This window comes from Neltuma alba, unplaced genomic scaffold (genome assembly GCF_004799145.2).
Source record: "Neltuma alba isolate B1F8T4 unplaced genomic scaffold, ASM479914v2 tig00012772_pilon, whole genome shotgun sequence".
Lineage (NCBI taxonomy): Eukaryota > Viridiplantae > Streptophyta > Magnoliopsida > Fabales > Fabaceae > Neltuma > Neltuma alba.
The window spans coordinates 28,175-55,522 of NW_021637180.1; the positions used below are offsets into that span (position 1 = coordinate 28,175).

General features: G+C 33.8%; 1 protein-coding gene across 1 annotated transcript; it reads left to right on the top strand.

Annotated features, from left to right (window-relative positions):
• Positions 1-10,720: 10,720 nt before the first annotated feature.
• On the top strand, positions 10,721-26,542 carry LOC114730865 (nucleobase-ascorbate transporter 1-like). The gene is made up of 14 exons (XM_028917969.1): positions 10,721-10,724; positions 11,390-11,487; positions 11,835-12,011; positions 12,120-12,220; positions 12,404-12,479; positions 23,080-23,139; positions 23,233-23,420; positions 23,503-23,599; positions 24,203-24,289; positions 24,473-24,531; positions 24,634-24,725; positions 25,333-25,410; positions 25,499-25,659; positions 26,039-26,542. The coding sequence occupies exons 1-14, from the start codon at positions 10,721-10,723 to the stop codon at positions 26,249-26,251; spliced, it is 1,491 nt and encodes a 496-aa protein (XP_028773802.1). The 3' UTR covers positions 26,252-26,542.
• Positions 26,543-27,348: the final 806 nt, after the last annotated feature.

Sequence of the window (27,348 nt, forward strand, 5' to 3'; positions counted from 1 at the left end):
TCGTGGAAGGATGATGATTTGGTTTTCTTCTGAAAATACACTAAAAAAATCTATCAGCTAATAATTAAATATTTATACTGCTGTTTTTTTTTTTTGGGTTCAATTGATATGAATATCTAAATAAAGATCCACAATACATATTAAATTAATAAAGACACCCAAACCCGATAGAAAAAGCAGAAACATCACAATAAAACTAAGAGTTTTTAGATTATTCTTTACTTTAGGTAAAAAAATCGGCCTGGGTCAAGTTTGCTTGGTGGATCCAGTGACAAACGGGTTTAACCAAGTAGCCACAAGGTGGGATGGGTGGTTATCCAGTTTAAACTTTTTTGCGTCCTAAAAATGCATAAACTGTGGGAAAGGAGAAGATTTACCGAGAAAAGAAGGCAGAGGAAAAGGAAAAATTGAGAGAGAAAACAAACCTTACTGTGAGAGAATTCCTGAACATGCTAGAAAATGAAGTGAAGAAGCATTTTAGCGTGGAAACTAAAACGCATGGAAGAAAGATAAAAGGATGATTCAACATTCAAGGCTTTACCGGGGGGCTTATTTGTTGTTGAAGCTGTAAGAGAGAGGGGAGAAACTAGAACAGTAAAAGGTAAGAATGAAGATGACAGAGGTAATGGGATGGATGAAGTATGGACAAATGAAAGAGAAATGAGGAAGGCAAATGCGAATTAGCTGAGATAGAGAAATGAAGAACTGTGAAGCGGGTTCTAGGTTTGCTATTTTACTGGCGTTCGCATTCCGTGCTCATCAGTGAGAGGCATTACGTGTTAAAATTTAATCAATTGGTGATTTTAGTTAATACACATAATTAGTGAGAGGCATTTTAGAGAAAACAACACTTATTTATTACAAATGACTAATTTAACTAATTTTTGTAGTATACTCGAATTAGTTAAATTAACTTTTATATTAAGAATCGGAGGAAGTATGTATTAAAATTATTTTCGGTTAACATTTATCTAGTACTTAAAAATATTTTTTTTAGATGTTTTCAATATCTTAAAGTATTTTATGATTTATTTAGTACCTTAAAATATTTTTTCATGTGTATTTAATGTTTTAAAAAATTTTCTATTTCCTAATATTGTATCATAAAATATTTTAGAATACTAAAATTTTAGGATACTAGATAAATCATAAAAGACTTTAGAATACTAGATCCTGAAATATGTTTTTAGGTAAGCCCAGTCACAAAGTATTTTAAAATAATGAACACATATGAAAAAATATTTTAGGTACCAAATAGATCACAAAATACTTTAAAATACTAGATTCTTAAATATTTTTTCAAATGCATTGTCAGAAAATATTTTAGAACACTAAATACATATGAAAAAATATTTCAAGATATGATAAAATATTTTAAAATATTGAATATGTGTAAAAAAAACATTTAAAAGTATTAGATAAACTTTAACTAAAAATAATTCTAATACATATATTTTTTTAATAAAAAAAAAAGGTCCCTCATGCTCACGTTTTGAGTGCTGAGCACTCCGTGCTCATCATCTTGATGAGCACGGAATGTGGATCCTACTGGCGTTCGCATTCCGTGCTCATCAGTGAGAGGCATTATGTGTTAAAATTTAATCAATTGGTGATTTTAGTTAATACACATAATTAGTGAGAGGTATTTTAGAGAAAACAACACTTATTTATTACAAATGACTAATTTAACTAATTTTAGAGAAAAATACTGTGCTTGCTGTTTGTTCGTTGTTCAAGGAAGAAAGAGGAAAACTGCTCATGATACGTGTCATAGAGAGGAAAATGGGAAGCAGTCACGTGGGAGAGAGAAAAAAGAGTAAAAAAAATAAGAAAAAAGATATGTATTTTAATGAAGTGCAGATTTTTGTCTCAACCACCTAAAAATATCAAACATTTAAAGTAGATATGTATTTTTTTGGACCAAAAAAAAGTAGATATGTATTTTAATAATTTTGACTGCTACAATTAAACATTTAAACTGTTGGGAAAAAATAAACATTTAAACTATTTTTATAGTTTCTTATATTTTGTTGAGTGATTTTTATTTATAAATGTTGTTATATTTTTTATTGTCAATTAAATTATATTATTTTAATATAATCGGTCTGACTCTGACGGGACCCTGATCTAGTCTATTGTCTCAACCGGCTTAGTTATTGATTCGGTGTTTTATTTCTCATCTTTGTCAAGATATCAATTCATTTGGTGATTGAGATATTATTTCCTTACTATATTCATGGCAAATAATAAGAAAAATAAAATATAAATAAAATAAGTGACTAAATGGGTTATTATGATATTTGTTACTTACCTCAAATATTATAATAAAGTTACACGAATAATGCAGAAATGCCCTCCCGAGTAACTCTTAATTCAAATGAAGGGATGTCCGGCTGTACAAAAGTAACAAATAAGTGAATAACAATTCATGCAATTGGTACAAATACATTATATATTAAATTTTTTAAAAAAAAGTTTAAGTCTTAAAATTCATTATTGCAATTTTTTTGGCCTGATATTATTGCAATTATTGAGGAACCAAAAGGACGGAAAAATAAAGTTCAATAACCAAACTTGTTATGAAATGCAGAAAAAATAAATTCATTCAAGAATAAATATTCAGTTAATATAAATTCATCATAATATGACAAAAGCGTCTGATAGATTTGATGTTTAATATTTTAATATTATAATATTTGATAAAATTAATTTAAAAGCCAATGTAATATATAATTTGATTGAAAATATTTCAGGGGCTAGTGAACAAAAAGGAAGTTGATCAGAAAAAGGTATTTATTTTATTTACGTACTTATGTTTTGATATGATTAATCTATAAGATCAAAATGATTAGACATGTTTCTTCGATCTCGTCAAAATATGAAAGTTAGGAAACTGCATTCTGCATGATTATACTGTCACAGATTGAACACACACAAAACCAATAAATACTAATTTACAGTCAACTAGTGATAGGGGTGAGCAACAAACCCATTACCTACCAGGCCACCCGTGACCCATGAAATTTTTACACGTTTAAGCCCGCCCAATTAACCCAAATAAAAGATTATAAACGGGCAGACTTAAATGGATGAGGTAGCCCATTAAACAGGTTAGGCTATGGGTAAGATATTAGGCTGCCTATACCTGCCCGTTTGAGTTTTAATTTTTTTAAAAATATCTTTATTCTTCATTTAATTGATGATATTATTTCTCATTCATCTTTTATCAAATCTTTACGCTTGTCTAAATTTTGATTTTATCCTTTAAGTGGAAGTTGGAACTTTCAAAGTTTATGAGACTTTTTATGATTGGTGACTATTTTTATGATTTTATCAAACTTTGATTGTTTGTGACTCTAAGTGATGTTGTGTGATTGAATATGATTGATATTATGTGATGTTATTTTATATTTGATTTGCTATTTGACATGCAAAATTTATTGACAGCTTCATAAGGTTACATATACAAAGTAACTATGCTGAAAAAATTACAAAAAAAAAACAGAAAAGTAAATGGGTTACCCCGTAACCCAGTCAGCCCAAACGGGCTGCTATCGGGTTATGGGTTAGCCATGCCTGTTTATTCATAAATGGGTGGGCTAGGGGCTAACCTTCAAGCTAGCCTACCCTGCCTATTACTCAGCCCTACCTCGTCAAAACATCTAACAAATTGTTTTTTATGTTTAATTTTCTAATATTCATAATTTTTTCCCAGTAAAAATTAATTAAAGAATCAACATAACAAAGGTTCTCCAAAGACAATATTGACCCGCAAGACGCCTTAGATGAGCTGATGAAAGAGGGCAATGAACGGCATAAGAATGTGAACGAAGATAAGAAGGAAGTCTGAACTCTTTAAAGAAGAATAGATGATGAGGATTTATTTTTTACTTGACCTCTTTAATTATGAGGACACCAATTCTAAAGTTGAAGTAAGCCATACGTTCATTCCTTAATGGTGACTTAAATCAGTTTTGATGCACACTGCTTTAGGTTTCTTTTGTGCTGTCCTTTTGCTTGAAGATGAAGAGAATAAATATTCCCTTCTTTCTTTGGGCCCCAAAGTAATTGTTATTTCAATTTTAGTATGGCAAAAAGAATAAGTATGTAAAACAGGCCCCAAACAATCAAGTTATTCCCCACGTAGTACTTTAAAATATTCATATTTAATAAGTGTACAATAGGAATTAGGGAAAAATTTCTTTTTGAAAACAGAATTAGTTAAAAGGACCTAAGTTTGGGCACATGTAATTATGATCTGTGAGTGTCACATTTCATCTGTTGTATGCAACATATTTTTTGTGATGTGCAAATGCTTTCCGTATTGATAATTGTTACACATCTCTAATGATATATTGCATACAGTAAAAGAAAAGTTACACTCATGTATATCATAGTTGTATTCGCTCAAATTTAAATTCTTTTAGCTAATTAAATTTTTAAGCAAGAACTTTTAATCAAATTTCCTGAGGAATTACTATGGTTGTTTAAAGGGAACTCGTATGCCAAAGACTTAGGACAACAAAAGTAAACATGAAATCTTAGGCGTCACACCCCTGGATGAGCAAGAAGAGAGCCTGGTTTGTAAAATCAAGATGAAAAAGAAAAGCACCAGTCAACTTCCAAGTCACTAATTTAATTGGAGTCAAAAAAGAAAAAGATCGTGTACGTTATTACAGATGCTTGAACATATTTGTACTTGCAGAAAAAGATGGGTTGTTTCAAGATAAAAAGCTAACACTAGTACAAAATTCTGCTTGTGTGATTATAATATAATTTGGAAAAATTTGGAAAAGAGCAGTGGTTGAAACGTCTCCCCGAGAAACCTACTGGATCTAGTGAATACTTTAGTTGCAATATTTTCCCCACAGCATTTAGCACCTTAAATTAATTTTTATACAGTTTTTTTCTTAAGCTGGCAAAAAATTACAATTTTTTCTTACAATATTTTTTAGTAACAATGAGTATCCTAAACTATATTTCCGTGTAATCTTGGTCATGAAGTTTTACTGTGTTGAATACTATTAAGAAAATACCTTATGAGTAAAAATTGTATTAAAATTATCTTAAGAATTATGTGCACTTCTGACTTTAAAAGGAAATTGCTTTAAAAAATTAATTTATGATGATGAGTTACGTTAACCATTTCTATAGTCGGTAAGAGCATCTCGAGATTTGAATCCACCTTCTATTATTAGTGTGTCACTCTTTTTAACGGCAAAGAAAATTTTTTTATTCTTTAAATTAATAATTAATGCCCTGTTGTGCATTTTATAGTAGGTTACTATTCCTACTATCTCATTTAAAACAAATAATTAAATCATGTTTATTAAAAAAAAAGTTTTTAAGGATAGTTACGTCTTATAAAAATATTAATTACGTTGTTTACCTCGTTTAATATTTACTCCCTCCAATTTATAATATAAGTTTCATTAGAAGAAAAAAAGTGCTTCAATTCATATTTTTGTAGAAGTAGAAAGAAACATCTATTAATGCCTTTTATTTTATGATATACCGTCAAACTTATTTTGTTATTTATTTGCTTCTTTGCATGAAAAGAGAAATTGAGGGAAAAATAAATAAAAATATTAAAAAATCTCTCATTATATTTTGATCAATAAAAGAAAACACAGAAAAAGAAAATTAGCTAATTTTATTATAATAATAATAATAAAATATTCCAATTCCAAATTTCCATAAGTACTGTGATTCAAATCACAATATATCAAACAATTAACATTTTTCTAATTAAAAATGGATCGCATGCTTATCTTTACAATATTAGCATGGGATGCTCACATCTAAACTTGAATCAGACAGTCCAAATTAAATATTATTTTATTGTTGTAATTATATTTTAATATCATGATATCTAAAACAAGGCTGATCTTATAACTATCAGGTGTTTGATAAATGCATATTTCGTTTAAAACCGAAAACAAAATCATTCATTATATGGATGAGTTAAGTTAAAACAATTTATTTACATGAAAAACAGGTTCAATAGCATAAATTCAGTATCAAAGCATTGCCATTCTTTTTTCTTTTTGGCCAAAAGTTAGATTTCAATTAAAAAAATAACCTGAAAATAATCTTACTATTTTCACTAGTATATATTTCCGAAAATAGGCATTCCATCAAATTCAGTAAAAAAAAATTTAACTAATACAAATTGAATGCAAGAAAAAAATCTGAAATTACAATTTTAATTTTCTAATAATATTTTAATTAAGAAAGAAGTAAAGAAAATGGTCTTAAAAATCGAATTTACCTGGACTATTTTCAACATGTGATGAGCAGCAGATCAGAAAATGAGAAACATACCGTGGAGTGTTCTGCTTGGAGTGGTCTGCTGGAACTTGTGGAAGCAGATGAATGCCCGGCTTTTCAGAGCTGAAAAAGCTTCATACTTTGAGTTGGTCTCAAGCGACGGAATTTGCTGAAGTGAAAGGGTTAACGTATAAGTTTTGGGTTGAGGGAGCCGGTAGAATGGTAGATGTATGGGAAGCTCCGATGTAAGGCGTTTTGAGGGGGGAAAAGTAGCTTACAAGGATGATAAGTGAATTTGTAAATTTAAAAGCTGTTTATCACAGTTTTTGACTAATCTGACTTATGGGTCAAAAACTGTTTTTTTAAGTAGGATTGTAAAAGCACCTAAAATATACTTATGACTTGTGCAAAAACATCTTTTTGAAATTAAAAGACATTTTTCCTCTTATATTTATATTGTTCCCATGCTTCTCTCTATATATTATTTGTGCTTTCCAATTAGTTTTTAATTATTTATTTTTAATATTCTCTTAACTGAAAATAATTTTTAACAGTTTTTATAATATTTTTAATTTTTAATATTATTTTTATTTATATTTATACAAATTATGCAAAGCATATTATCCAGTTAATTATATTATATTATTGTTTTCAAAAAATTTTATATTATTATGATTTCTCATTTAAATATATTTTACTCATTAAATATAACATTATCCTATTATAATAATTTAAAATTATTATATTTTGTAAATTCACATTTTTAATCATTTTTCATTGTTAAATAAAAATTACACCTATTTTGATCATTTTACATATTAAACTTACTTATTTAATCATAATCCAAATAACTTTTTTACTTTAGAAACTAACTTTTATAAAAGTCAATCCAAACACAAATCACATTACTTAATATAACTTTTAATTACCCAATTTTACTTTTTTAAAATTCATATTAAAAATAAGTTACTTTTTCTACCACCAATCCAAACAAACCCTAAATGGGTTATTGTGATATTGGTTACTTACCTCAAATATCCTAATGAAATTAAATGAATAATGCAGAAAAATCCATTTGAGTGACTCTCAAATCCAATTAAGAGACATGTAATCTTTTTTAATCTTAATATCACTTTGTCCTTTTACCCAAAAAAAATAAATATTCATAAATTAAATATTATTTTATTAAAAAGGATCGCAGGCTTCTTAAAAGATTGGCATGGGATGTTCATAAATTAAATATTATTTTATTTTTGAAATTATACTTTAATATAATCATGATGTAAAACTAAAACAAGACTATTCTTATCAGTGGTTTGATAAATACATATATAATTTAAAACCGACAATAAAATTATTCAATATTTTGATGAGTTAAATTATAATAATTTATTTAAATGAAAAGCACGTTCAATAACATAAATTCAGTATAATATTAAAAGCATCTAACGAATTCAGTGTTTAATACAGTACTATCTTTTTGGCCTGATAATAATAATAATATTATTATTATTATTCTTTTTTTTTTTGGCCAAAACTTCTTTTATATTCTCAAGTTCAAACTGTGTCGCGCAGATGCAATAATAAAGAAACAAACAACAATTCGATATACTAGTATATCTAGATGATATTATTTTAAAACAAACAACATTTAAAAAAAAAAAACATAGCCAAAAAATCTTCAATGAATATATACCTGACAGATAGATGAACTTGAAGATATTTGAGAAGCTTGAACAGTAAAGGCAGGTTGGAGAGAATGATTGACTGCTGCTGGAACGTATAAAGCAAGATTGAATGTAAATATAAATGACTCAAGATAAGAAAGATTAGATGGGAGACAAAGGTAAATGAATCAAAGAAGTCAGTCTAACTCTTCAATATTTTAAAAAATTAAACAAAGGACCATATAAGAAGTCACCGATTGAACCAACATCTGAATAATACAAATCCAACTAATATAAATTTACTGTTACATAGCTGGAACATATAGCAAATTCCTTTTGATGTTTCATTTTCTAAAAGTCATTTTTTTCTGGCAAAATTAATTTAAGAATCAACATAACAAAGAATCTTCGCCTGCAAAATTGAAAGATTGCCCTGATGATAAGAGGGCAAAGAATGACAGAAGAATGTGCGCCCATAAAAACAAGAGCTTTTTTAAACATTGATTTGACCGCAAAGTTGCAGTCAGTTTTCCCCCACAAAACAGAGGATGGAAAGCTTGTCATTTTCTAAAGTATGAGGACTGAACTTTTTTCTTAGCATTACAGACATTTTGTAATTGAAGGGAAAATGCCGCTATTTGTTTTGAGTTTTCTGAGTAACTAAAGAAGTGTAGAAACATGCTTTCACTGTCCTTTTTGTGTGTCGATTAAAAGTTCAAATTTTTATGTTTCTCTCTGTTTGCTCTTTGAGGGTAATTTTCTTTATACTTCTGTGAACAAATTTACACTTTGCATTCTGGCTTTATAATTGGCATTTCGAGCTTCCCAGTACTTCATTATCATGTTTACTTAGCTATGGAAGATTAATAACCATGCGTCGCAAATGAGGGCATCAACAATGGCATCATGTCACGCTAAGTTGCCCTTTTACCCTGTCAAGTTTGAGCAACTTTCTCCTTCTAGCTAGTTCTGGTGAATGATTAATTGATTACTGAAGAGATTAAAGTGGCCCCACATATTTACTTAAGACTAATCCTTTATTTATTTAACTTGTTTCTGTTGGTAACCCTTGCATGAGTTGATGTTCTATCTACAATAGCCAAGTCAATATTATTTATTTGTTTTTGCTGTATCCTACTCCTACAATGAAACTATTTTGAATTCAAATCATCTTGTATAGTTAGAAGGTTTAAACTACTGGGCTATCTCGAATTGAGAAATGTAGCCATAGCATTAAAAAGGACAGAAACAGTTATTGACTTTATTTTCCAGACTTTGGACTAACTACTTTGTTGACTTATAAGACATGGAGAAATTTTAGGAAGACTCAATCATGTGCTTCTTGAGTTATGAAAATTATGCACTTGTTATGTTTTTAGTGAACTTGATAATGAATGCCCGAAACCTTTATCACTACAAAAAAATTGACTTTCAGCGGCGACTTTTGTCGCCGCTGAAAGTACAAAAGTCGCCGCCGAAAGTTTTTTGCGGCGACAAGTCGCCGTTGAAAAGTCGTTGCCATAGCAGCAGTGGCTGAAAACTTGTAGTGGCGACTAAAAAGGTCGCCGTTAAAAGATACTTTCAGTGGCGACTTTTAGAAGTTTCAGCAGCGACAAATGTCGCCGCCGAAAACACTTTCGGCGGCGACTTTTTTGTCGCCGCTGAAAGTAATGCCTAAGAAGAATTGGCTTTAACAATGCCACGTCATCATCGCCAGTGCCATGTCATCGTCTCCGGCCGCCACGTCAGCACCGTCGACCTCCACGTCATCGCCATCGGCGGCCACGTCATCATCGTCGACCGCCACATCATCACTAGCCACCTCCACGTCATTGCCACGTCACTCCTCCTCACCACGTCATCGTCTAAATATTTTCACCTTAAATGTGTCTTCTTCCAGATTCAAACTCGTGACCGCCTCCCTTCGTGTCCAACCTTCTTGCCGCTGAGCCAGATTGAATTTGTTTATTAATATTGTAAAATAAAATATATATTATTATATTATACTTTCAGCGGCGACAAAAAAGTCGCCGCTGAAAGTCCACTTTTGGCGGCGACAAAAAAGTCGCCGCTGAAGGTCCACTTTCGGCGGCGACAAAAAAAGTCGCCGCTGAAGGTCCATTGTCGGCAATTTATTTATTAATATTGTAAAATAAAATATATATTATTATATTATACTTTCAGCAGCGACAAAAAAAGTCGCTGCTGAAGGTCCACTTTCAGTGTCGCCGCTGAAGGTCCACTTTCGGCAATTTGTTTATTAATATTGTAAAATAAAATATATATTATTATATTATACTTTCAGCGGCGACAAAAAAAGTCGCCGCTGAAGGTCCACTTTCAGCGGCGATACTTTTGTCGCCGCTGAAGGTCCACTTTCAGCGGCGACACTTTTGTCGCCGCTGAAAGTCTTGGTTTCAATGGCGAACTTTCAGCGGCGACTAGAAAAGTCGCCGCTGAAAGTCCACTTTCGGCGGCGACACTTTTGTCGTTGCTGAAAGTCTTGGTTTCAGCGGCGACTTTTTGGTGTCGCCGCCGAAAGTGGACTTTCAGCGGCGACTTTTTTTGTCGCCGCCGAAAGTCATCGCCTAAAGTCTATTTTTTTGTAGTGTATCAACATTTTTTTGTTCTTTTGTTTATTTTTTCAAATTTTACTGGACAACATTCAGTTTTCTCTAGATTCCTAGTTGCATGAAATACAGATGGGAACCTCATGAAGGTCCCTTCAGTTTCTTTACCGTGTAAACCTCATGAAGGTCCCTTCAGTTTCTTTACCGTTAAAAATGGGTTAGCATAATGTTAATCTGTATCGTACAAAATTTAGTGATAGTCAAAGTTTGTAAAATGGTAACTATGAGAAAATTGCCATTAAGATTCTGAAAATTTTTCCTTATATCACATATCCTATTGGCGTGTACATAAAGATTCGCTTGGATGTTTCTCTATAAGTGACTGAGGTCTAGTTAAGTTGCATCAAAAAACAATTGTCTAACTCTAGTCTTCTGTTGTCATTTAAGCATATGAATGTAAGTTGTCTGATATATTGCCTGTGCGAGTCAGATAATAAAAGAATGCTATTCTATAATCTACCGCTGACTTTCTTCAAGCTTGGGAGATATTACAAGTCCTGGCTGCATTACCACGTGGCTATGTTAAGCATGTTTCAACTAAGCTACAATGTGTTCTGTTATGTGCGGCTGAGGAAAGAATAGAGAGAGAGTGAGAAAGAAGGAGGGAGGATTCTGTTACACCCTCTAAATCTTGATATCTGAAAAGTTCTAACTTTCTTAACTTTAAACAAATATATGATCTAAGTTAGGGTATAGGACATCCAATATTTAGAGAGTGAAGGATACATGTTTTGGTATAGTTAGATGCTTGTTTACATTCTGTTCTTTTTTCATTAAATTTTTGTCCCTTTTCCTGCTCATAGTGAATGTCCTTTTTTGCAGTGGAAACTATCTTATTAGGATTTCAAAATTACATACTAGTGCTGGGGGCAAGTGTGATGATACCTTCATTGCTCGTTCCAGCCATTGGAGGAAGTGATGTAAGCTGAGTTTCTGCTGCCTTGTGTTCTTTCATCTTTTCAACTTCCTTCACTATTGGCTCACATGTTCATGTATGGTTGAAAAGGCTTTTATTCATGATTCACTAAAGACCACGTAGGAATGGTATAACAGTTTGTTTATGCTTTTTATCTCTAAGTATCTACATTTAGTTATACCATGCTTGCGCTAATCTCACGTGCCAATTCCCATTCTAATTTTCAACTTGACAAAACTTCACAGAATTCTTTTTAACTACATAGGGTTAAATTTTAGCCAAGATGATCTTTTCAGGTTCTGTTAATGTGGTGTACAAAGCATTGAGTGATTTGCTTGCTCATACAACCAGGGTGACAAAGCAAGAGTGATACAGACTTTACTCTTTGTAGCCGGCATTAACACACTTCTCCAATCACTTTTCGGAACCAGATTGCCTGCAGTTGTTGGAGGATCCTATGCCTATTTAATTCCAGTCGGTTATATTATCAGTGACTCTTCATTGCATCGAATTAATGATAATCATGAAGTAAGTTTCCTTCACACATCTCATCTCAATGCATCAGCTTTAACAATGATTTTCTTTTCTTTCTTGCCATCTGATAATTGACTGAGGTTCTTCCCTTGTCATTGGCAGAGATTTATACAGTCAATGCGAGCTATACAAGGAGCTCTAATTGTAGGCTCAAGTATTCAGATAATCCTGGGATACAGCCAAGTTTGGGGACTACTTTCAAGGTACACAAGTTGCATCTGAAAATGTTGATGAAATGAAAATTACAAAAATAATATATCTAAGCATTTACTGAAATATGGTTTCCCCACCTAGTGAAATAAGGATTGTTGTTGTTGTTGGTGGTGGTGGTAGTGTTGTTGTTGTTGATGCTTTACTAAAACATGGTTTATGGATCTTCTCCCTAGATTTTTCAGCCCTCTTAACATGGCACCTGTAGTTGGATTGCTTGGATTAGGACTCTTTCAACGAGGATTTCCTGCGGTATGTGTTGCTATGAGCAGCTTTATATGTTATACATTTGGAAAACCTTAGCCTTTTCGAGGAGAAGAAAATGACAAGGGAAATTATGTGACCATACCATTTCAATTATAAAAGGACTTTACTCTGAAATCTGAATGTTGCTAAACAGTATAGCATCTAAAAAGTGTAATATCCTATTTTTTTAAAAAGAAAAAAAAAATATAAGAGTCAACTTTCCACCAACTTTCGGTGGAAAGTTGAAACTTGAGGGTGGAAAATTTGGGAGAGACGTGTGGAAAAAATGGGAGGAATGAAGACTTTGGGGAGAAGGATTTAATGCTAGAAGAAAAAAATGAAAAAGGTAGTTGGGAAGATGGAGATAAAAGAGCGAGTAAGGGGCAGATGAGAATGCGTGAGAGAAAGAGGAGAAGAGAGAAAGAGAGTTGGAGTGTGCTTGAGAGAGAGGAGCATACCGGTGAAGGAGAGGGCAAGCTTTGCAGATATTTTAGGTACATAAAATTTCTTCTTTTTATCAAACTTTCTTTATAAATATTTCCTGTATATTTTAAACTTCATATTTACATTATTACTGTAGTTATTAGAGAAAATTTTGAGACTTATATATGATCTAAGTACTGAGTTTTGACAAAAGATGACTATAGAAATTTAGAAATAAATGAGTTGTTAATTTTAATCGGTTTAGATTTCTCTATTTGTTGGTTTTTAGTATTTAAATAAATTTTTCTAGTTGAAAAATCTGTTACATATGATTTATATTATATTTTTACCGATTAAATTTAAGTTAAATAATTTATTTGGATTGTTTGATATATTATTGAGATTTTAATCGGTTTGGATTGGTCCATTTGTTGGTTTTAGTGCATAAATGGATTTTTCTAGTTGAAAAAATATGTGATATATGATTTATATCATATTTTACCGATTAAAATTAAGTTGAATAATTTAATTGAGGTGTTTAACATATTATTAAGATTTTAATCGGTTTATTTTTATTTATTGGGTGACTGGAGGTTTTAAAATAATTATTGTAGCTAAAAAGTTTATTATTTATGGAAATATATATATGGTAGTTATACCATTAAAGTTTTGATTAGATTATTTATTTATAAATATTTGAAATATTATTGAATTTTTGATAGTTTGATTTTGAGGTTTAAACTTAAATGAGGATTTTTAGAGTTTATAATATAATAATTTTATATTTAGAAATTGTTGAAAATCCTTTTTATTAAGGTAAATAATTTGGAGGTGGTAAATAAATAATTTGGGGTTGTTAGAAATTTTAAATTGTTGCTAAAATACTTAATAATTTTTGGGTTATGAGAGTTGCGGGAATTTAGAGTAAAAATTTAAATAATATAGAGAAGTTTAATTAATTAATTAGTTTATATTAATATGTGGTTATATTAATTGTGTAGATTAATTATTGGTTGAGCAAAGGATTGACCTTGTGGTAATCCTAAGTATTGCTTTGGCGAGAGGTAACCACTTTCCACTTGTTATATGTGCTAATATGTTGTTTGTGAGTATTTTGTTGTTTTTAGAATAATATTTGATATTTGGAACTTGAGTAGATATGTTATATCTTTTGAGCTATGAAAATTGTCTTGTGGGATTTTTGGAATGGTGATTGAGAAGTTTGGAAAAGATATATGATTTATATCTTATGGATTATACTGAGAAAAGATTGAGACATTTTTGTTATATTGTGAATGGTTGGTTGTTATTTGGATTTTGGATTGAGCGTTATCCTACCACGTGGTAAGGCCGCCATTGGTGCACATTGGTTGGCTTTTTCCTTCGTCCCTAGAGTAAGGGATAGACCTTGTGGCTTTTTATTCGTCCCCCAAAGTGTGGGATAGGCCTGTAATAAGGGATGGATCTTTGTGACTATTTAATCGTCCCCCAAAGTGTGGGATAGGCCTATAGGTCGGTTTGATCCCCTATAGTGAGGGATAGACTTATGTGGCTTGTGTGTTAGCCCCCATAATGAGGGTTTGGATGATTGAGATTATTTGAGTATACATATTTGTATTTTCATTGGTATATAGATATTGAGGTTTAATAATTATCCCACTTGACACCTCACGAGCACATGTTAGTATGTATGATGAGTTGGAAAGTTGGTTACTGAGGCGTTTGTCTCACCCCGTGGTTTAACATTTTCAGGCGATAGTTCAGGTGGTGGCCCATCAGGGAAGGCTCCGGAGGCATAGTGTGCTGTTATAGCTTGTATAGCCTTCCTGCTTTTGTTCTATGTGTTGACTTGTTATATATTGCCACATAGGGCTCATCTACTATCATGATGTAAAATAATACTTTTAATTACTACTATCTGGTATGATAGGGCCGTGAGGAGGTCCGAGACATTTTAGACTTTGCGTATTACACTGATTTGATAGTGTTGATTTTTGACTAATGGGCTCTATGACTTATATTAAAATGTTTTATCAGTTCGTGTGTTTAAAAGTGTAAGTTTGGTTTGGGCTAACGGTTGAATGATATTTCTGGACTTTGAAAGTCCAAGGCCCAAGTGAACGATTGATGTGGCTCGTAATATAAGTTTATTTCTTTTAACCATGATAGCGATTTTAAAATTTTAAGGTTTCTTCTTTTCTATCATGGTTAATCATTCAAATAAATTGTTGGATTTAATCTAAAATGGTTTTGAAAGAGCGGTTGTCACAATTTGGTATCAGAGCTAAAGATTCTGTGAAGCGGGTTGCATTACATTGCATTTAGTGGCAATATATAATAATCTCACATAACCTTCCCTGTTACTTTGTGTCTGTGTTTGTCCTTACGTTGTGTTTCTTTTGGTGGGTTCCATCCTTAGGTGGGGAGGATGGTACGGACACGATCCCGACAAACTGATCAGGGTGGGGATGAATCCACAAACCCGCCTAATCAACCACCGAATCCTTTGCAGTTTAACCAGGAGACTTTACTGCAACAGTTAAGGGAAGTGGTAGTTACGGTTACGGTGGTAGATGAGAGAGTAAGAAAGATGGAGGAAGATTTGAGAGTCAAGAAAGCTGTGGAAGAGTTTGAAGGGAGTGGGCTTCCTGGACCGTCGGTGGGAAATTCTGTCACCCACAGGGGTTCTATTGAAGGAACCAGAGGAGAGTAGTTCACAAAGGCGACCAGGAAAAGAAGAAGCGGTGAACCTTAAAAGCGTATGGAAGGACATAGAGCGGCATCACCCAAAGACGTTTGATGGGGGTATGGATCCTGACAAAGCTGAGGCTTGGATAGATGACATGGAGACAATATTTAAAGCTTGTGGCTGTAATACCTACCAAAAGGTACAAGCAGCGGTAGTTTTACTGAGGGACCGAGCTAAGAGGTGGTGGAGGAGCGTAAGCGGCATAGATGACTCGGGGATTACTTGGAACGAATTCAAACAAATGTTCTTTGATCACTACTTTCCCCCAGCCATGAGACAAGAAAAAGAAACAGCTTTTTATGCTCTTCGACAAGAGAACATGCATGAGGATGAGTTTATTGCCAAGTATATTGACCTCTCCAAGCATGTTACATACCTGCAGCAGAATGATAACCCAGAGTGGATGGCCCGACAATTGATAGAACGGGCGAGGCCAGAGTTGAAGCAGCAAATGGCCTTATATGAGTTTAAGAGTTTCGAGGATGCTTGCACGAAACTCAGGATGACAGCTCGCAGAACCCGAGAGGTAGAGGAGAGCCGACGTCGGGATAACCAGGGCAGATTCTCTGGTTTTATGAGGCCAATGGGAGGAATCAATAAAAGAATAGCTATAGTTATGGGAGCTCGGGTAACTCAAGCAGAGGCAAGAACCAGAATCAGAAGGATTCAGCCCGTAGAGGCTATATGCAGAGGAGACAGGCTCAGGGGAGCCGTATGGGAGGAAATCAGAGCTTTCCACCATGAGCCTACCAGATCCACACCAAGTGTTAGCGGTCCTTGCTCAGATGTGGGAAGAATCATCCAGGACAATGTTTGGAATGCTACCGATGCCATAAGTTCGGACATATAGCTCGCAATTGTCCAGAGATGCAGCAGCAAACTCCTAGTTTCAGATCCACGGTGCCAGGGAGAGTTTTTGCTTTGACTAGAGAGGAAGCTGGTATGTCTCCTAATCTGATTAGAGGTACTGTCTCTCTTCAAGGACATGATATACCTGTGTTGTTTGATTCTGGTGCCACTCATTCTTTTATTGCTGCGGAATGTGCTCAAAAGTTTAAATTTCCAATGCATGATTTGTCTTACATGTTGAAAGTGTCAACTCCAGCGGGAGCCACTGTGTTAACCACACAGGCATGTTTAAGTCTTGTGCTTAAATTTGAGAATCGTGAGTCTGTGATTGATTTGATTTGTCTACCCCTCAAGGGTATTGACGTGATTATTGGTATGGATTGGCTATCAGCAAATAATGCCATTTTGGATTGTAAAAGGAAGATAGTAACTCTTCCTTTGTGCACTACGATAGTTGAGGCTATTAATGGTCGTTTGTGGTTGTCTGCTACTCAAGCAACTAAGTGTATTCAGAAGGGTTGTCAAGCGTATGCTGTTTTCTTTTCCGTTAGTACGGATAAAGAAGTTGGTATAGAGCAAATCGAGGTAGTAAAGGAGTTTCCTGAGGTATTTCCTGAGGAAGTGTCCGGTTTACCTCCTGAAAGGGAAGTTGAATTCTCCATTGAGCTAGTACCAGGGACAGCTCCAATTTCTAAAGCACCGTACAGAATGTCACCTTCTGAATTGGCAGAGCTGAAAAAGCAAATCGAAGAGTTACTTGAAAAAGGATTTATTAGACCAAGTGTCTCACCGTGGGGATCACCAGTACTGTTTGTGAGAAAGAAGGATGGGAGCTTGAGATTGTGTATAGATTACAGGCAGTTGAACAAAGTGACTATCAAGAACAAATATCCTTTGCCTAGGATTGATGACTTGCTAGATCAATTAATGGGGTCAGCAGTGTTTTCTAAGATTGACTTAAGGTCGGGATATCATCAATTAAGAGTTAGAGCAGAGGACATCCCGAAGACGGCCTTTCGTACCAGATACGGACATTACGAGTTCCTAGTAATGCCTTTTGGTTTGACGAATGCTCCAGCGGTGTTTATGGACTATATGAACCGGATCTTTAGGCCGTACTTGGACAAGTTTATTGTGGTGTTTATAGATGATATCCTATATACTCCAAGAATGAGGAAGAACACCGAGAGCATCTTTACATTGCATTGCGAATATTGAGGGATCATCAGTTATATGCTAAGTTAAGCAAGTGCGAGTTCTGGCTTAGAGAAGTGAAGTTCTTAGGCCATGTAGTATCTGCCGAGGGAGTAGCTGTTGATCCTAGCAAGGTCGATGCCGTATTGAAATGGGAAACACCAAAATCTGTGACGGAGGTACGAAGTTTCGTGGGCTTAGCTGGGTATTACCGAAGATTCATCAAGGGATTTTCTCAGATCGCCATGCCTCTAACTAAGTTGACCAAGAAAGACCAACCGTTTATCTGGAGTGAAAAGTGTGAGGCGGCTTTTCAAGAACTGAAGGCTAAGTTGACCACGGCTCCAGTGTTGACTATTCCAGATCCTAGTAAACCGTACACCCTTTACACTGATGCTTCACTTAAGGGTTTAGGGTGTGTCCTGATGCAGGAAGGAAAGGTGGTTGCCTATGCATCTAGGCAATTAAGGCCACATGAGGAAAATTATCCTACACATGACCTGGAATTAGCGGCGGTGGTTTTTGCATTGAAGATCTGGAGGCACTACTTATATGGATCACAGTTTGAAGTCTTCAGCGATCACAAGAGCCTGAAGTATTTAATAGATCAGAAGGAACTGAATAATAGACAACGCCGGTGGATGGAATTCATCAAGGACTATGACTTTGAGCTTAAGTATCATCCGGGTAAAGCCAATGTGGTTGCAGACGCTTTGAGTAGGAAAACGGTGCATGTGTTTCACATGAGTTTGGAGGAACACTACTGCTTAGAGAGATTGAGAGATCTCCAAGTGGTGCATGAGGCTCCAGCCACTCTACAATCAATTTTGGGTGATTATGAGTTTTTTCGAGACTTGAAGGTTGCACAGATGGAGGATGACCGGTTACTAAGCATCCGAGAGGAAGTAGAGACCCATGGTATGCCTGATTATGAAATTGGTGAAGAAGGAATCCTGAGGTACAAGAAGAGGATTTGTGTCCCTAATAATGAGGAAATCAAAAGGACTATTCTAGAAGAGGCGCATCGAAGTAATTACACGATACACCCAGGGATAACCAAGATGTACCAAGACCTGAAAAGGAACTACTGGTGGCCAAAAATGAAGAGGGATGTCACGGACTTTGTAATGAATGTCTGACATGTCAAAAGGTCAAGATAGAACATCAGAGACCTCCAGGACTATTAAAGAATCTCGATATTCCCCAATGGAAATGGGATAGTATTTCTATGGATTTCATTACTGGTATGCCAAGAACCCCGGCTGGCTATGATGCGATATGGGTAATTGTAGATAGATTGACTAAGTCAGCGCACTTCCTGCCTATCAAGAGTACTTACTCTTTAGAACGATTGACAAAGCTGTATATAGATGAGATTGTTCGACTTCATGGAGTGCCGGAGTCTATCATTTCAGATAGGGACCCGAGGTTTACATCGAACTTCTGGCAGTCATTACATGAAGCCATGGGCACTAAGCTCAAGTTTAGTACTGCTTATCATCCTCAGACTGATGGACAGACTGAGAGGACGATTCAGACTCTCGAGGACATGTTGAGGGCTTGCGCTATAGAGCTAAAGGGTAGTTGGGACACTCACTTGTCATTAGCTGAGTTTGCCTATAACAACAGCTATCACGCTAGCATTCAGATGGCACCATATGAAGCTTTGTACGGGAGGAAATGTAGATCTCCACTTTGTTGGACTGAATTAAGTGAAAGAACAATTATTGGCCCAGATTTAGTGGACATCACAACCAGAAAGATTGAGCTGATCAAGCAGAAGTTGTTGATGGCCCAAAGTCGACAGAAGAGTTATGCAGACCGGAGGAGACCTTTAGAATTTGAAGTGGGTGATCATGTATTTCTGAAGGTTTCACCTGTTACTGGTGTTGGTAGATCCATCAAAGCCAAGAAGCTTACACCCCGATTTATGGGTCCTTATGAGATTTTGGAGCGGATTGGACCTGTTGCATATCGAATTGCGCTGCCGCCACATCTTTCCAGTTTACACGACGTGTTCCACGTGTCACAGTTGAAAAAGTATCATCCTGATCCGTCTCATGTTATTGAACCCGAAGAGGTCGAGTTGCGAGATAATTTGACCTATCAGCAGAACCAGAGCGGATTTTGGACGTTAAGGATAAACAATTGAGGAACAAAACTATCCGTCTTGTTAAAGTCTTTTGGAAGGGCATGAGTCCCGGTGATGCTACTTGGGAGACAGAGGAACGGATGCGTTACGAGTACCCTTACCTGTTTTCTTAGTAAGCGCTTTGAGTTACTTTTGTTTTTATTTCTTGTGTGTGGTTGTTTGAATTTTGGGGACAAAATTCTATTTAGGTGGGGAGAATTGTAATATCCTATTTTTTTTTAAAAAGAAAAAAAAAATAAGAGTCAACTTTCCACCAACTTTCGGTGGAAAGTTGAAACTTGAGGGTGGAAAATTTGGGAGAGACGTGTGGAAAAAATGGGAGAATGAAGACTTTGGGGAGAAGGATTTAATGCTAGAAGAAAAAAATGAAAAAGGTAGTTGGGAAGATGGAGATAAAAGAGCGAGTAAGGGGCAGATGAGAATGCGTGAGAGAAAGAGGAGAAGAGAGAAAGAGAGTTGGAGTGTGCTTGAGAGAGAGGAGCATACCGGTGAAGGAGAGGGCAAGCTTTGCAGATATTTTAGGTACATAAAATTTCTTCTTTTTATCAAACTTTCTTTATAAATATTTCCTGTATATTTTAAACTTCATATTTACATTATTACTGTAGTTATTAGAGAAAATTTTGAGACTTATATATGATCTAAGTATGAGTTTTGACAAAAGATGACTATAGAAATTTAGAAATAAATGAGTTGTTAATTTTAATCGGTTTAGATTTCTCTATTTGTTGGTTTTTAGTATTTAAATAAATTTTTCTAGTTGAAAAATCTGTTACATATGATTTATATTATATTTTTACCGATTAAATTTAAGTTAAATAATTTATTTGGATTGTTTGATATATTATTGAGATTTTAATCGGTTTGGATTGGTCCATTTGTTGGTTTTAGTGCATAAATGGATTTTTCTAGTTGAAAAAATATGTGATATATGATTTATATCATATTTTACCGATTAAAATTAAGTTGAATAATTTAATTGAGGTGTTTAACATATTATTAGATTTTAATCGGTTTATTTTTATTTATTGGGTGACTGGAGGTTTTAAAATAATTATTGTAGCTAAAAGTTTATTATTTATGGAAATATATATGGTAGTTATACCATTAAAGTTTTGATTAGATTATTTATTTATAAATATTTGAAATATTATTGAATTTTTGATAGTTTGATTTTGAGGTTTAAACTTAAATGAGGATTTTTAGAGTTTATAATATAATAATTTTATATTTAGAAATTGTTGAAAATCCTTTTTATTAAGGTAAATAATTTGGAGGTGGTAAATAAATAATTTGGGGTTGTTAGAAATTTTAAATTGTTGCTAAAATACTTAATAATTTTTGGGTTATGAGAGTTGCGGGAATTTAGAGTAAAAATTTAAATAATATAGAGAAGTTTAATTAATTAATTAGTTTATATTAATATGTGGTTATATTAATTGTGTAGATTAATTATTGGTTGAGCAAAGGATTGACCTTGTGGTAATCCTAAGTATTGATTTGGCGAGAGGTAACCACTTTCCACTTGTTATATGTGCTAATATGTTGTTTGTGAGTATTTTGTTGTTTTTAGAATAATATTTGATATTTGGAACTTGAGTAGATATGTTATATCTTTTGAGCTATGAAAATTGTCTTGTGGGATTTTTGGAATGGTGATTGAGAAGTTTGGAAAAGATATATGATTTATATCTTATGGATTATACTGAGAAAAGATTGAGACATTTTTGTTATATTGTGAATGGTTGGTTGTTATTTGGATTTTGGATTGAGCGTTATCCTACCACGTGGTAAGGCCGCCATTGGTGCACATTGGTTGGCTTTTTCCTTCGTCCCTAGAGTAAGGGATAGACCTTATGGCTTTTTATTCGTCCCCCAAAGTGTGGGATAGGCCTGTGATAAGGGATGGATCTTTGTGACTATTTAATCGTCCCCCAAAGTGTGGGATATGCCTATAGGTCGGTTTGATCCCTTATAGTGAGGGATAGACTTATGTGGCTTGTGTGTTAGCCCCCATAATGAGGGTTTGGATGATTGAGATTATTTGAGTATACATATTTGTATTTTCATTGGTATATAGATATTGTGGTTTAATAATTATCCCACTTGACACCTCACGAGCACATGTTAGTATGTATGATGAGTTGGAAAGTTGGTTACTGAGGCGTTTGTCTCACCCCGTGGTTTAACATTTTTCAGGCGATAGTTCAGGTGGTGGCCCATCAGGGAAGGCTCCGGAGGCATAGTGTGCTGTTATAGCTTGTATAGCCTCCCTGCTTTTGTTCTATGTGTTGACTTGTTATATATTGCCACATAGGGCTCATCTACTATCATGATGTAAAATGATACTTTTAATTACTACTATCTGGTATGATAGGGCCGTGAGGAGGTCCGAGACATTTTAGACTTTGCGTATTACACTGATTTGATAGTGTTGATTTTTCACTAATGGGCTCTATGACTTATATTAAAATGTTTTATCAGTTCGTGTGTTTAAAAGTGTAAGTTTGGTTTGGGCTAACGGTTGAATGATATTTCTGGACTTTGAAAGTCCAAGGCCCAAGTGAACGATTGATGTGGCTCGTAATATAAGTTTATTTCTTTTAACCATGATAGCGATTTTAAAATTTTAAGGTTTCTTCTTTTCTATCATGGTTAATCATTCAAATAAATTGTTGGATTTAATCTAAAATGGTTTTGAAAGAGCGGTTGTCACAAAAAGCATTCCTTGAATAGCTGAATGCAACCTCTGAAGTTGATTTCTGTTTCAAGTGACTACATTTTTTTTCCCTCAAGCTCAGAGTTGGACCTCTGCTTCTATCTTTGCTTATTTGAACTTAGTCTAAATTCTATCATTTTAGATTTCTGAATAGTACTTGATTTGACCTCTAAATAACCGTATTAATGAATCTTCTTTCAGAAGGCTATTTTAACTTGCTAAGCTATCTAATGCCAGATTGAAACCTTATTTGCATAATTGGATACCATCTAAGTTTGATGGCTCATTTGGTATGCAGAATATTGGGGATAGAGAGTAAAATAGAATAACAATGGAGAAAAGAATCTTACTTATATGCTTGGAAAAAAAAAGATCATAATGTTGAGTGATCATATGAGGAACATAATAGATGCCATGTATTTTTTTTTTTTTGGTTTTTTTAATTGGAAAGGGAATGCTTATTTCTTTATGATATAATATGGGTCCTAAGAGTACTCAATCATTTGATTATCTATTTCAGTTGGGAAACTGTATAGAAATTGGCCTGCCAATGCTCTTCTTGGTGATTGGATTATCACAAGTAAGTGGAAAATCACTAATAAAACATGGTCCTTCAAGCCATCACATTATTCAAATCTTCCTTCGGACAAAACTAATTCTGTCTAATTTGCAGTATTTTAAGCATGTGAGACCATTTAGAGATACCCCTATATTTGAAAGATTTCCAGTGTTGATTTGCATTGCCATTATTTGGATCTATGCTATTATATTGACTGCAAGTGGAGCTTACCGGCATAAACCTGCTAGAACGCAGCATTTTTGTCGTACAGACAGAGCAAACCTGATATCTACTACCCCATGGTACATCTTTTTGTTCGATTCTTCTTAAATTTTGAACCACTTAGTTGCTAAGGTCTCAGGTTTCTTTCAATGCTAATAATAGGTTCATGTTCCCGTACCCACTCCAGTGGGGCCCACCGACCTTTTCTGCTGGTCATGCATTTGCTACAATGTCTGCAGTTATTGTCTCAATTGTTGAGGTAACCATTTATCCTAATCATGTCATTTACCATTAGCACTGTTATTTTCACTATTCTGGCAAAGAGAATGATGTTCTGCATTAAGTGATAAAAGCTGTTTAGACCAAAAACCCTAGGCTTTTAAATATTTGTGGCACATATATTTTATGTCTTGTTCAAATGGTTTGGAAATAACTTTCCATGGTCTTGAGAAATTAGTATAACCACACACCAGCTGCTCCCATTGTGTTCAGTTATTTCTGTTGACTATTTCTGTAACTACAATATTTACACTTTGAAAATTGTTCAAGGGGCTGAAGATATTTTTCTCAACTCATTTATTTAGTAGTAATTAGACAAAGGGATTTTTCTTCCCTGTTCTGCAATGACTATTATATCTTTATAATCATTATTCAGTGTTTATTTTTATTACTTTTTCAAAGTAAGAGAATGATGTTTAATTTTTACCCTCAAAATCATTTTATTATTATTTTCCGATCCATTTATTTTTCAACGTGCATACCAAATGATAAAAGGAAGAATTTAGAATAATCATAATGTTGGCCTCTTTACTATTTTGGGGAATTCTGCAATGGTGTTCTGATAAAGAATTTCTCATTGCAGTCAACTGCTGGATATCAGGTAGCATCCCGGTTGGCAATTGCAACTCCACCTCCTGCTTATGTTCTGAGTCGAGGCATTGGCTGGCAGGTAAGTCACCACTTACCACAAATTAGTTATTGATAAAGTACGGCGTGTGGTCATACTGATTGTTAAATTTTGATTATATTGATTTGTTGGTCCTGTTACTTGAATTGCAAGAAATGCATAATAACATTATTACAGATCTGATACTTGATGTGTATGAAAGCTGATCCTATTAATTTTGCACAGGGCATTGGTGTCTTGCTCGGTGGTCTTTATGGAACAGGGACAGGTTCTACCGTTTCAGTGTAAGTGACACCCTTTCGTGAGATGTTACTGCAAAGTTACTTGCATATGGTCTCTCTAATATTTGAATTTAGTTTTATGGCCATCTTTATTATGCATTCCAGAGAAAATGTGGGTCTTCTTGGACTAACCCGAGTTGGAAGTCGAAGGGTTGTTCAGATTTCTGCTGGTTTCATGATATTCTTCTCCATGTTAGGTTTGTATGGTTCTTTCAAAACATTAGTCTGCACCACTGATACAACACCACTGATACAACAGAAATGAGGCTCTGATGTTTTATTTCTTTTTCATGTTGTGTATTTTAATTGGGGAAAATGAAAATACATCTCTTCATCTCTTTGTAATTTATGAACACCATCAACTTTGAAATGATATATTTCCAACTTTAACATATAAAACCTTTTGTTTATTACTTGGTTACAGAATATGACATCTCATACCCTTTATCCTGCCACATGAACTGCCCCTATTAGTTTAAACATAAACAAGAATGCAAGAGTGATTGGTCTCCTTGCCTTAAAAATGTATTAAAAAAGAGATATTATTGAGTTTAACAAAGATATAAAAAGCATCCTTTCCATCTTTATCTTTCCTCCTCAATACCAAACGGGGCCTAAATCCCAAAGTTTCCAGTAGAACTGTTTGCAAATGACTTAAAGGGTTGCATCCACATTTTCCTATGTTTTCTGATGTTCTAAGCTTAGTAAGTTAGTTGTTTTCTGTTATGATGATAGAGTAGAAATTAGAGTAGGAAGATAGTTTCATTTACACTAGCTAAAGTATTATTCTATTTGTTTCTGCAGGGAAGTTTGGGGCTGTCTTTGCATCTATTCCGTTCCCAATATTCACTGCACTGTACTGCATTCTCTTCGGTCTCGTAGGTACACAAGCAATTAGTTCAATTGAATTTTTATTTCCATAGTTAACTTTGGCTCCTCCATTCACAGTTACTTGTTTTTGTTCCTTTAGCTTCAGTTGGAATATCATTTCTTCAGTTCACAAACATGAACTCCATGAGAAACCTAATCATCACTGGGCTATCATTGTTCCTTGGAATTTCTATTCCTCAATTTTTCAATGATTACTGGAGTCCTCCACATCATGGCCTTGTTCATACCAATGCTGGATGGGTGAGTTTTCGTTTAGTGGCATAATTAGCTATTACGCAAAATTTGATTGAGAAGAGTAGTGATCAAAGTGTATAATAGATATTACACTAGTTTTATGTGCAAGCAAAATAAAATCTCGTCCCAGAAATGCTGAACCAAACAGTTAAAGTTAAATAAATTACAGTTCCTTCTTTGTGGTTTGACTCAAAATTAAAATGGTTTAGAATATTTTCTATTAATTTAGAACTAGTTTCAAGCCCTTTGATGGGATTAAGTGGAAAGTTGTCTTAAAAGGCTGAGATTATTGATTAAGACATAAGCAAACCATCCCTACATTGTTGCTGAAATTTTTGAACATCAAGAACTCATTTTTATGTGTGACAATGTGTCATCTTTGTAGCTCAATGCACTCATAAACACCATATTCTCATCGCCGGCCGTAGTGGCTTTGATTGTGGCGGTGTTCCTTGACAACACGCTCGAGGTTGAAAAGTCAAAGAAAGATAGAGGGATGACATGGTGGGCAAAGTTCAGAAAGTTTAAAGGAGATAGCAGAAATGAAGAGTTCTATACTTTGCCATTCAATCTCAACAGGTTCTTCCCACCTACTTGATATTCATGAGAATGAGAAGCACAGATACATAAATATTTAAGTCATGGCAAATATGATGAGTAATATTCTTTCTTCACAATCATCCTTCGATTTTTTTAACTTGGTCCCACTTAGGATTATAAAGCATTTGGATTCATGCTCTGTAGATTCAATAAAGAGAATATTTATGTTTCTAGCTTTAGTACCTTTTCAAAAACTCTCAAGACTATTTCTAATTTGTAGTTACATTCTTTTATGGAATTTTCTTCAAATGTATCAATCCATGAATGTAAAGAATCCTAATTTCTTATATATGTTTGCTAAAGTATGCTTTATTAGATGAGTAAAAAGGGGCGAAAACAGAGACCTATCAGCAAGACTTCGGTTTATAATAAGTGGACTATGAATGATATTTTTATTTTTAAATTAAACACAAGGGAGCTCTTAAAAATTGTTTTAATTTTTATACAAAATGGAGGCAACTCTTAACATTTTTTTTTAGTTATTTACAGTTGTCAAATTCATGGATTGTATTATAAAGTTTCACTTGAAATGCTTTATACACATTAACATTACTTTATCCTTTTGATTATGAAGCAAGTGTGGAGAGGTTATGGGTGAGACCTTCAAAATTTATTCGTCTACAATTTAAAAGTATGTTATCCTTTTTGCTATTTGAAAAACCTTTTTTGTGATGATTTTTTTTTTCAATATAAATGGATATACAAGATTGTTTTTTTTTTAAAATAATAACAACTATATTGCGAGATTGAAATAAAGAATAACATAAGAAATCATTGATACAATATTTGAAATAAAATAAGTTGTGCACACAAGGGCCACACAATTATTGTATTTTGTGTCCAATCTTGAATGTAGTTACATAGTTTCAACAGACTCAAATAAAATACAACTTCAAAGTAAAGGTATGTCTAAATTTTTAAGCTTCTTTGTTTTTTAAAAAAAATTTTTGTGAAATTTTCAACACACTGATACAAATCCAACATATTTTCACACACAACTTAGTAAAACACAAATGCAGATAAAGAAACCATTGGAAGATCCAAAGCTCATCATCAGCCCTTCATTATCTCACTTTCCAATTTGATCTCCAAGGC